Source organism: Schistocerca gregaria, chromosome 3, assembly GCF_023897955.1.
Source record: "Schistocerca gregaria isolate iqSchGreg1 chromosome 3, iqSchGreg1.2, whole genome shotgun sequence".
NCBI classification, from domain to species: domain Eukaryota; kingdom Metazoa; phylum Arthropoda; class Insecta; order Orthoptera; family Acrididae; genus Schistocerca; species Schistocerca gregaria.
The window spans coordinates 945015882-945029085 of NC_064922.1; the positions used below are offsets into that span (position 1 = coordinate 945015882).

The 13204-nt window shown below is 42.1% G+C and overlaps 1 protein-coding gene across 1 annotated transcript in view; it reads left to right on the forward strand.

Moving 5' to 3' along the window:
* The window catches only part of LOC126355720 (carcinine transporter-like), a 102388-nt gene that overhangs the window by 57553 nt on the left and 31631 nt on the right, over positions 1–13204 (forward strand). The window contains exon 2 of the mRNA XM_050006087.1: positions 5941–6162. Coding sequence (XP_049862044.1) covers positions 5941–6162 — 222 coding nt within the window. The remainder of the gene's footprint in view (positions 1–5940; positions 6163–13204) is intronic.

The following is a 13204-nucleotide window of genomic DNA, read 5'->3' on the forward strand; positions in this document are numbered from 1 at the left end:
GGTGACCGAGACGTGTAACCAGTGGCACCCCTTACCATCGCGCCGGGTAATACGCCAGTTGTAAGTAGGCTGTTTAGGTTTTCTTATTGGTAACGCCGCTTAGCGCTCGGTATGAAAATCACTGGCTGTGCTGTGTGCAGTCTGTGGCTGGTTTGCATTGTTGTCTGCCATTGTAGTGTTGGGCAGCGGCAGCTGGATGCTAACAGCGCGTAGCGTTGCGCAGTTGGAGGTGAGCCGCCAGCAGTGGTGGACGTGGGGAGAGAGATGGCGGAGTTTTGAAATTTGTAAGAATTGGTGTCATGAACTGATATATATATTGTGACTATAAAGGTAAATACATTGTTTGTTGTCTATTAAAATCTTTCATTTGCTAACTGTGCCTATCATTAGTTAGTGACTTCCGTAGTTTGAAACTTTTAGTTAGCTGGCAGTAGTGGCGCTCGCTGTATTGCAGTAGTTCGAGTAACGAAGATTTTTGTGAGGTAAGTAATTTGTGAAAGGTATAGGTTATTGTTAGTCAGGGCCATTCTTTTGTAGGGATTTTTGGAAGTCAGATTGCGTTGCGCCAAAAATATTGTGTTTCAGTTTAAGCACAGTCTTGTATAAATTTTTCTAAGGGGACGTTTCAAGTGTAAGCCTAGGATGGCTTGCCATAGAGGGCGATAGGAGGGGGCGTAGGATATCGTCGAAGTACTGCCGTGCTCTAAGGGTGCCAAGGATGGCAACCAAAGTGGTCCCCCTATGAAAAGAAATTGCAGTCGTGATGGTCCGCCCTTGTGGTGGGTGACACTCAGGCTGGTAGCCCACCGCTGTCCGGACTCGTCCACGGCCTGGAAACTCACTGACTGACGGCTGATGTCAACAGCCACCGCCCAGTCTCCCTTGTGACTGCCTTATCTAAAATTCTTGAAAAAGTAATGTATCGTACAGTAGCTTCGCACCTTTGTACAAATAAAGTTTTAACAAAATGACAGTTTGGTTTCCAGAAAGGTTTTTCAACGGAAAATGCTATACATACTTTCACTAATGAAATATAAAATGCTCTGAGTAACCGGAAGTCACCCGTTGGGATTTTTTGTGATCTCTCAAAGGTTTTCGATTGTGTACTTTATGGAATACTTCTAGATGAGGTCAAGTACTGTGGTATGAATGGGACAGCGCTCAAATGGTTTAAATCATACCTAACTGGAAGAGGGCAGAAAGATGAAATAAGCATATATAATATAAGAATATAGAGCCTATAAACTCTCTATATACTCCTTCCACCTTTCCACCTTCCCTTCTTTGCTTAGAACTGGGTTTCCATCTGAGCTCTTGATAATCATACAAGTGGTTCTCTTCTCTCCAAAGGTCTCTTTAATTTTCCTGTAGGCGGTATCTATCTTACCCGTAGTGAGATAAGCTTCTACATCCTTACATTTGTCCTCTAGCCATCCCTGCTTAGCCATTTTGCACTTCCTGTCGATCTCATTTTTGAGATGTTTGTATTCCTTTTTGCCTGCTTCATTTACTGCATTTTTGTATTTTCTCCTTTCATCAATTAAATTCAATATTTTTTCTGTTACCCAAGGATTTCTACTAGCCCTCGTCTTTTTACCTCCTTGATCCTCTGCTGCCTTCACTACTTCATCCCTCAAAGCTACCCATTCTTCTTCTACTGTGTTTCTTTCCCCCATTCCTGTCAATTGTTCTCTTACGCTCTCCCTGAAACTCTGTACAACCTCTGGTTTGGTCAGTTTATCCAGGTCCCACTCCTTAAATTCCCACCTTTTTGCAGTTTCTTCAGTTTTAATCTACAGTTCATAACCAATAGATTGTGGTCAGAGTCCACATCTGCCCTGGAAATGTCTTACAATTTAGAACCTGGTTCCTAAATCTCTGTCGTACCATTATATAATCTATCTGAAACCTGTCAGTATCTCCAGTCTTCTTCCATGAATACAGCCTTCCTTTATGATTCTTGAACCAAGTGTTAGCTATGATTAAGTTATGCTCTGTGCAAAATTCTACCAGACGGCTTCCTCTTTCATTTCTTAGCCCCAATCCATAATCACCTACTATGTTTCCTTCTCTCCCTTTTCCTACTGACGAATTCCAGTCACCCATGACTATTAAATTTCGTCTCCCTTCACTACTTGAATAATTTCTTCTATCTCATCATACATTTCTTCAATTTCTTCGTCATCTGCAGAGCTAGTTGGCATATAAACATGTACTACTGTAGTAGGTGTGGGCTTCGTATCTATCTTGGCCACAATAATGCGTTCACTATGTTGTTTGTAGTAGCTTACATGCATTCCTATTTTCCTATTCATTATTAAACCTACTCCTGCATTACCCCTATTTGATTTTATGTTTATAACCCTGTAGTCACCTGACCAAAAGTCTTGTTCCTCCTGCCACCGAACTTCACTAATTGCCACTATATCTAACTTTAACATATCCATTTCCCTTTTTAAATTTTCTAACCTACCTGCCCGATTAAGGGATCTGACATTCCACGCTCCGATCCATAGAATGCCAGTTTTCTTTCTCCTGATAACGACATCCTCTTGAGTAGTCCCCACCCGGAGATCCGAATGGGGGACTATTTTACCTCCGGAATATTTTACCCAAGAGGACGCCACCATCATTTAATCATACAGTAAAGCTGCATGCCCTTGGGAAAGATTACGGCTGTAGTTTCCCCTTGCTTTCAGCCATTCGCACTACCAGCACAGCACGGTCGTTTTGGTTATTGTTACAAGGCCAGATCAGTCAATCATCCAGACTGTTGCCGTTGCAACTACTGAAAAGGCTGCTGCCCCTCTTCAGGAACCACACGTTTGTCTGGCCTCTCAACAGATACCCATCCGTTGTGGTTGAACCTACGGTACGGCTATCTGTATCGCTGAGGCACGCAAGCCTCCCCACCAACGGCAAGGTCCATGGTTCTTGGGGGGGGGGGGGGGGGACACCAGTCATATTAACGTTTTTACTCAGTCTCTGGGTTTGAGAGATTTCACGTGTGTACTTTATCAGTATTTTCGATTACTCATGATTCATTACTAGTCTTGCCAACTATTATAGAGACAAATATCGCACCTTATCTCAAGCAGAGGTGAATAAAAAGTGTATGTCTAAGACTGGAGTATTTATTTACTTAAATACTTAATTTTCGTTTTTATGCCATTAACCATGGATATTTTGGTAGGTTTTAAACGGTTAATGACTGGTGACACATTATAAATTTGTATTGAAACAAATTAACAATCGCTTTTGTATTCAAATTTATTGAAACTCTCTCTGTCTGTCTCTCTCTCTCTCTCTCTCTCTCTCTATCTCCGCTAAGGTGATGTGAACATAAAGCATATAAGATACAATTTTGTAAATTGTTTGGTACATAACCACTTGTTTTTGGAACATATATAGACTCTCGTCTGAGGCTTTTTTTGCGAAAAATATTTGTTAAATTTGTTCGAATTCTTTTAAATCAATATAGATTCACAATATGAATTATCTGTGCAGATACTTTAAATGGTATTGAGTTTGTCTTGAAGATCATTTTCTACCCACTCATATAGTTTATTCCAACCCCATGTCATTGAGCATTTCGGAATTCTGATCCAAACACAAAACTCACAATTAAGAAAACGCCTCTTTGTAAACACTGATGAAGAGCCAAACCAATAGTTAGTTAATGGTACCCAATAAAAAGCAAATACTGGAAAGGCAATAACGGTAACGACAAGCGACAATAGAGTGCAGTCAACAATAAAGGTTTAACAATGGCAAAACGATGGAATATTCGAGCTCAAAACGGAATGCATCTTTTTCCAACAACCAAGTGAATTGATTCCTTTTATTCAATTGTTTCTGTCAGTAAATCCTGAGCTCAACGTAAAGTTTGTTACTGACGAATGTCTACACAATTTTTCAGAGTTACAAAGATTGAAGTCCATAGGAAAAATGTTAATTGTCAGGCGAATGAGTGTATATACAGGGTGGTCCATTGAGCGTGACCGGGCCAAATATCTGACGAAATAAGCGTCAAACGAAAAAACTACAAAGAACGAAACTTGTCTAGCTTGAAGGGGGAAACCAGATGGCGCTACGGTTGGCCCGCTAGATGGCGCTGCCATAGGTCAAACTGATATCAGCTGCGGTTTTTCAAAGAGGAAACCCCCATTTTTATTACATATTCGTGTAGTACGTTAAGAAATATGAATGTTTTAGTTGGACCACGATTTTCGCTTTGTGATAGATGGCGCTGTAATAGTCACAAACATATGGTTCACAACTTTAGACAAACAGTTAGTAACAGGTAGGTTTTTAAATTAAAATACAGAACATTTTATTTCGGTTGTTCCAATGTGATACATGTACCTTTGTGAACTTATCGTTTCTGAGAACGCATGCTGTTATGGCGTGATTACCTGTAAATGCCACATCAATGCAATAAATGCTCAAAATGATGTTCGTCAACCTCAATGCATTTGGCAATACGTGTAACGACATTCTTCTCAACAGCGAGTAGTTCGCCATCCGTAATGTTCGCACATGCATTCACAATGCGCTGAGGCATGTTGTCAGGCGTTGTCGGTGGATCACGATAGCAAATATCCTTCAACGTTCCCCACAGAGAGAAATACGGGGACGTCAAATCCGATGAACGTGCGGGCCATGGCATGGTGCTTCGACGACCAATCCACCTATCATGAAATATGCTATTCAATACGGCTTCAACCGCACGCGAGCTATGTGCCGGACATCCATCATGTTGGAAGTACATCGCCACTCTGTCACGCAGTGAAACATCTTGTAACAACATCGGTAGAACATTACGTAGGAAATCAGCATATATTGCACCATTTAGATTGTCATCCATAAAATGGGGGCCAATTATCCTTCCACCCACAGTGCCGCACCATACATTAACCCTCCAAGGTCGCTGACGTTCCACTTGTCGCAGCCATCGTGGATTTTCCGTTGTCCAGTAGTGCATATTATGCCAGTTGACGTTACCGCTGTTGGTGAATGACGCTTCGTTGCTAAATAGAACGCGTGCAAAAAATCTGTCATCGTCCCGTAACTTCTCTTGTGCCCAGTGGCAGAACTATACACGAGGTTCAAAGTCGTCGCCATGCAATTCCTGGTGCAATCGATGTTATTGTAGCATTGTCAACACCGACGTTTTCGAGATTCCCGATTCTCGCGCAATTTGTCTGCTACTAATGTGCGGATTAGCAGCGAGAGCAGCTAAACCACCTACTTGGGCATCATCATTCGTTGCACGTCGTGCTTGACGTTTCACATGTGTCTGAACACTTCCTGTTTCCTTAAATATCCTAACTATCCGGCGAACGGTCCGGACACTTGGATGATGTTGTCCAGGATACCGAGCAACACATATAGCACATGCACGTTGGGCATTTTGATCACAACAGCCGTACATCAACACGATATCGGCCTCTTCCGTAATTGGTAAACGGTCCATTTTAACACTGGTGATGTATCACGAAGCAAATACCGTCCGCACTGGCGGAATGTTACGCGATACCACGTACTGATACGTTTGTGACTATTACAGTGCCATCTATCACACAGCGAAAAAAGTGGTCCAACTAAAACATTCATATTTCTTTACGTACTACACGAACATGTAATAGAAAATGAGGGTTCCTATTTAAAAAATAAACCGCAGTTGATATCCGTTCGACCTTTTGGCAGCGCCATCTAGCGGGCCAACCACAGCGGCATCTGGGTTCCCCCTTCAAGCTAGACGAGTTTCGTTCTTTGTAGTTTTTACGTTTGATGCTTATTTCGTGAGATATTTGGCCCGGTCACTATCAGTATTAAACTGACACATTTAATATTGTTGTAAAACTGACCAGTGGACAAATGTTCCACTACTACTACTGTGATTAGTACTTACAGGAGACTTGTACTTTTTTGTGACAGGTGGTTCCCCGAGTCTCCACGCTGGCTGGCGTGCAGGGGTCGCGAGCAGGAGGCGCTGGCCGTTGTGCGTCGCATAGCAGCCACCAACGGCTCCACGGTGCCCCCGTTCGCCCTGCAGGTGATCCAGACCGTGGGCAAGAGCAAGACAGACAGGAGGGGCTTCCTGTGCACCTTCTCCAGCTGGAACGTCATCAGGAACACAGTAATCCTCATCGTTGCCAGGTGCTTACCAAATAACTTTCTGACTCCTCTATGTTCTACTAGAACCTAGCAGCTAATGGCTAGCACACATTATCTGCAGTCTTTCCAATTTGCTGCTTCAAGGGGAGTACTACGGTGTCATGAAACACACGAAACCTTCTTAATTTCCTTGCAGTCTGTTCAGAGTAAAAAATGACCGGAACTGTTGTGTCACCGGGTGACAACTTCCAACTCCAGTGCTGCGTGTGGGATGTTTCTTCCCGTACTGTGGCGGGCTTGGAATTAGGAACGTCCAGAGCTAACTACACTTCATTTTTTGATTGATGCCTACGTACAGCAATACGGTTGGCAATGCCGTGGTGCGGCCACTGTCTCACAGACAGTGTGTAGCGATGGAACGCGGAACAGCAGATGACTGCGCGAGCGACCTTGCTCAGTATGTAAGAGCTGTGTCAGCCTATAACTAGTTATACTTTACGTGTCTGTAACATTTCAATTGCGACACGTGTTCCTAAGATTCCGCTGTAGGTGGAAACAAAGTATCGAATCCAACGATCAGTACTTACCGGTTTAATACGGATAGTTACAACCTGATCGCTATCGCATGAGTGTTTGTTACAACGTACAAGTATCTAAATGTAAAAAAAAATGGTGATAAATTAAAATCTCTCTGTAGGTAGTCGTAATTATGAATGCTAAAATATGGTCTGAAAGAATTTAATGAATCTAAACTGAAGAATAAAATGGTCGCCAGCACCAAAAACGAGCGAAAGTTAATTTTAGTAAATGACTGTAATGACTTAGACGCGATGTGAATATCGCGTGACAAAGACAAAGGAGTAACTTGACAAAATGCAGGAGCACTTGCTTACATGTAAAAGACACGTTGACATGAAGACAAAAGACGTTAATTTGGAATCCAATGACCTCAGTTACCATAATGATCACGAACCACAAGTAATGACTAGCTACTCTTTATGGAAACTGTACTGTATTATGTAACTGTTACGTTACGATAACGCTGTCTGAAAAGATCCTTAATGGTGACAAAAACTGATTATTATTCTTTCCTTGTTATTATGCACCTGATTCCTTTTCAAATAGATGCCGCAAAAACTTTCATTCACTGCAACAACTATTTTTCACTACCAATGAGTGTAACATATGAACTTTAATATCATTTACAAAACACGACATACAGTTTTAAAACTACTTTGACCACATGAAAGCCAGCATACTTCTATCATAGAATACGAATTTAATTTTAAATCACTTTTAATTTGAGCTGACTGTCTGCAGTAGTAGTGCAATAGTATATTAGAAGCTGTAGTTACTACTGCCTTTTATAACAAGTTGAAAATGAACTACAAATTTGTTTAGAGTTGGCTTCTTTTGACCATTTGTTTCACTTGCGACTTTCTCGGAATTTACGGTGAAAGCATAGCATCTTGCTGAAGGTTAACGTGTCGCGTAAGTAAAGGTTATCCAGACAAGTTTGTTCTTTGACTAAACACAGTAAAATGTTCCAAAAAGTTACTAAGATTACACAACTACAAGATACTGGCAGGATCTTACTTTGCGATGCATTGCTTGTGTCTCGAAGTAGTGCTTATCATGAGATCTATGAGGTTCTTCTTGATTATCGAGTAGCTTTAATTAATTTCGGCCACACAATATACTTAATTAGTTCCAAAATCTTCTTGCGACTATGTGCTTTGCCCACATACTTGCAGATACGCTTATAATTTGCATGGCCACATATTACAACATTTTTTACGCAAAACACTCTGGTATTTGCACGCCAACACATGCGTCTGTGCCACACTACAGATGCTTTGCAACTAATTCTCTGTTTTCAACTCTGCGATTGCACGCACTCTCGCCAACGATGCTATTTTCACACTAAAGATATTCTCTATGGTATATTCAATAAAAACTTCCCTGACGTGTCCGACCTATTTACAACAATGATTTGACATGAATAATTCTCACTTGTCCTATGAAAGTACGTTACATTTGGGTCTAGTGAAGCAGCGGGTATAACCAATGACGTCAGAATTAGCCAGAGAGCATGTATTACACAGATGAAAGAGCTGACAAATGTTCAGAAACAAAGGAATACGACAGTAGAAAAATATAGTTGACATATATCAAGGCAAGTAGTATTTTCACGTTAAGGATATAGGGTGTTTGTATCGTATTATTTCTGTGGAAAATGAAGGGGAAAAATGTATGGCAATATTGGTCGCATAGAATTCGTACCTCACGTCATATATATATATATATGTGGGTTGTATCTCGAACCTCATTCGAACTGTATTGGTTAACTGCAGTACGGGATACAAGTTTAATGTACGTCGATTTCTTCGTTCTCATTAGCATTAATTCTGTTGTTCAGTTGAACTATATAGGTCAACTGAAGCACGGGATACAAATTTTACATGTGTTGTTTCTTTCGCCTCCGCTATCAGTCTGTTGTTACGTAGATATGAGTTCTACCGATGGCAAAACGAGCAACGTCCATAATATTTGTACCCCATACTTTCGTTGACCTATATATATGTACACTGCTAACGAAAACGTGGAAATGGACGTACGTTACATTTGCACCCTGTACCTCAGTTGAACTATACGAAGAGGCAATAAGACTACAAACACAGAATTTGTATCCCTTACTTCACTGAGGGGTACAGTTGTTTTTCGCCTTTAATGCTAATAGTATCAAGTGAAAGTTATAGTTTTGATCACAGCAGTGACAATAGTATCCCATTCTGCAGTTGAGCTGTATAGCTATACACAACATTTGTATCCTGCTCTTCCAGTTGACATACATAGGTAAACCTCATCAGTGTTACATACGTAGTTCTTTTCGAATAGGTAGCGTCAGTGTAAACGTCAACTGAAGGACGGGGTACAAATTTTAGTTGTGTCGGGCCTTTCGCCTTTAGTATTGCTAGCACAGATCCGGAAAACTTGTACTGATAGCAGGGCTGGGAAACGAAAGAAAAGCGACAGCTGCGAAATTTGTATTAGGTAGTGGAGTACACGATAACATAAGTAATGGCGTAATAAAAAAAATGAAATCAGTCAAAACAGTCAAATGCAGCAAAAGAAAGAAGTAGAAAACTGAACTTACCAGACGGGAACTTCTTAAAAGAACCAAAGCTCAGCTCGCCTCGAAAGACGTCAACAAAAATCACATACCCACATACACAACAAGCAAAACATTACGAAAACGCTCTCACACACACACACACACACACACACACACATTCTCCCTACCCCCATCCTAATGTGAAATTAGCTAACATACGGGTACCGGTATTACTTTCAACACCCCATCCTCACAACCTGAATCTACAGCCAGCCAGAGGTTCCCCCCTGTTGTACTTCCTTTTGCCAAAATGCTACTCGTCATTTTAGACCATAACACACGGCCCCCTATATCTCGTGTATTCCCTGCAAAAAGAGTACCAATCCACAACTGTACGCTAACTCACACAACATTCATGGACACACAGCCACACAGGATATCTCAAACACCATCAGTACGTGATTTTCATAATGTCTCTCAAGGCGAGCTTAGATTTTTCTAACCACGTCCCTCGTCTAATGGACCGCCACAACCGACCTTTCCTGTAGCGCCATACGAATAAGTCGTAAGTACGGCGAGGAGATACACTTGTGAGGCGCATATGTTCGCCGCTCTAACGACATCGAACATACTCGGCAGCGAGACTACACATTCGTAAAAAACGAATCGTGGCCAACATGTCTACACCCATAGCTTCTCTCAAATCATCTGTGTTCATAGGAACAGATAAATCAATAACTACAAAGGAAAATGAGATACTAAAAATTGTCCTAAAATAAGAAACTAATATTCCAAATTACCTCAATATCACTAAGAATGAAAGTAAGTACGGAATGAACTGCAAACAAACAATTATTTAAATAAATGCACACCAAGAATGTTTTGAGCAATATGTGGCGATCTCTTTTAAAATCACATTCATTTATTTTAATGTACAATGATAGCGCTTATCTGGAACACAGAACTGTTTTATTACCTATGGCCGAAAGTTAAGACATTATTATCTATGAATAATGTAAGACGTCATTGGTCAAAGTCGACGGGTTGTATCCACTGCTTCACTAGACCCTTTCATTTTCATAAACACTAATTACTGACAAAATTCATCAAGACATGTATCTACAGAAAAAACGGTTATGAACTCGAGAAATCAAGTTGCTGAAATATACGTGAGGTAACGCTTCAAATGGTTCTGAGCACTATGGGATTTAATATCTGAGGTCATCAGTCCGCTAGAACTTAGAACTACTCAAATCTAACCAATGTAAGGACATCACACACATCCGTGCCCGAGGCAAGATTCGTAACTGCGACGGTAGCGGTCGCGCGGTTCCAAACAGAAGCGCCTATATCCGCTCGGCCACCACGGCAGGTCTGGGGTAACGGGCTGCAGGGTTCACAAGCTCTCCTAACAGACCCCGTTAGATAAGCTGGCACGCGTTTCCCACAGTCCGTGGTGACTAGCACAGAATGAGCAGGCGCTCGTCTGTTTTAATGTCCACTAGTGACCTATCATGACGTCATTTTCCCGCCAGGATTCCGTGGTCGATTGGTCGCCCCCTCAGGGAGTCCATCCATCCGTGGCTGCAGAGGCGTAGCATCATCACCTCTATGGCGACGCTCCTTCCGGCCAACTTAGGTACCATTGATACCCAAACAAGGTAAACACCTATCACCCTCCTATCTCCTTTACACCCGTCTATTTCTCGATGTTGGTGGATACACAGAAGTGGTAACGTTTTACTTCTTGCCATCCCACTTCTTCCTCCCCACTCCCCTCTCTATCGCCCGCCCCCCTCTCCGTCAGCAGTTAGAGATCGAAACCTGTACAGGTGGTAAAGACTGGCCTGCCGTGGAATGTTCGAATAAGAGCAATGTGGGCAACTGTGTTACGAGTAGGATGCTGCAACTTTTACTTGCTGCTGGCCCTGGTAACGGGCATAAATCTCTTTTTCGTTTTCCCTTCCTGGATGTAAGAAATGGTTTCCGTAAAATTTCGCACTGTTGCTCCGTTTTTACCTCCTACAGCTTCCTCAAATGGTGATAATATCTTCCAGTTCAGCTATCTAGTATGCCGAGAACTTGATGCACTCGTGTGCCTTCGAAATGTATGCCGCTTCTGCGTAAGGCACCAGAGTATTCCAGTAATTATTGTGACATTATTACTCAGCATCTTCCCTATCGTTATGTCAGGTCCATAGAACAATAAGAAATTTGTCATCTTCTGCAGTTTACTTGTTGGTGTTCAACGCTTGTCCATAATTGGTGCCATTCGTAATTAATGACCAAGATGTTTTATTAATTCGAACTTGAATATAGTACCTTAGTCTGTAACTAAAGTCTCCGCAACAGAATACTATGATGACTGCATCGGCCTGAAGTATGCATGGTACACAGTTCCTCACATACTGCAACACGTCCTGTCTATGTGTCCACCACCGGTGCTGTTGGGCTATACGTCACCTTTTTGTTGTACAGGCTCAGCGTCCGGCCATCACAAAATCATGCGCTTCCTTTATACAGTTCATTCCACGCGTGACTGGTACCACAATACAAGGTCCGAGTTTTGTTTCTTTACATATGACTTTTCACGCCCAGTGTACAGTGGTTGCGCTGCAAATAGCTGGCTGTCCACTTCAGCAGCTTGTGCCTTTTGTCATTCTGCAAAAGCCATACCCTCACATCGTTCATACATACCTTCCTACTAAAACTACTGGAATTTTCATGTGCCTTAACATGTCGATGAGTCACCTGAAAATGAAGTTGCAAGACGGGTGTTTAGTCTTTTCTTAACTATCGCTTCCAGACCAACTCTCATCATCATCATCATCATCATTTAAGACTGATTATGCCTTTCAGCGTTCAGTCTGGAGCATAGCCCCCCTTATAAAATTCCTCCATGATCCCCTGTTCAGTGCTAACGTTGGTGCCTCTTCTGATGTTAAACCTATTACTTCAAAATCATTCTTAACCGAATCCAGGTACCTTCTCCTTGGTCTGCCCCGACTCCTCCTACCCTCTACTGCTGAACCCATGAGTCTCTTGGGTACCCTTGCTTCTCCCATGCGTGTAACAGGACCCCACCATCTAAGCCTGTTCGCCCTGACTGCTACATCTATATAGTTCATTCCCAGTTTTTTTTATTTCCTCGTTGTGGACATCATCCTGCCATTGTTCCCATCTACTAGTATCTGCAATCATCCTAGCTACTTTCATATCCGTAATCTCAACCTTGTTGATAAGGTAACCTGAATCCACCCAGCTTTCGCTCCCGTACAACAAAGTTGGTCGAAAGATTGAACGGTGCACAGATAACTTAGTCTTGGTACTCACTTCCTTCTTGCAGAAGAGAGTAGATCGTAGCTGAGCGCTCACTGCATTAGCTTTGCTACACCTCGCTTCCAGTTCTTTGACCGCATCTCGAGGTCTTGCGGTAGCGTTCTCGCTTCCCACGCCCGGGTTCACGGGTTCGATTCCCGGCGGGTCAGGGATTTTCTCTGCCTCGTGATGGCTGCGTGTTGTGTGATGTCCTTAGGTTAGTTAGGTTTAAGTAGTTCTAAGTTCTAGGGGACTCATGACCATAGATGTTAAGTCCCATAGTGCTCATAGCCATTTGAACCATCCAGTTTCTTCACTATGTTGCCATCCTGTGAGAATATGCATCCTAAGTACTTGAAACCGTCCTACTGTTCTAACTTTGTTCCTCCTATTTGGCACTCAATCTCTTTACCACTCTTTACCACTGACGTTACTTTAGTTTTGGAGATGCTAATCTTCATACCATAGTCCTTACATTTCTGATCTAGCTCTGAAATATTACTTTGCAAACTTTCAATCGAATCTGCCATCACAACTAAGTCATCCGCATATGCAAGACTGCTTATTTTGTGTTCACATATCTTGATCTCACCCAGCCAGTCTATTGTTTTCAACATATGATCCATAAATAATGTTAACAACAGTGGAGAC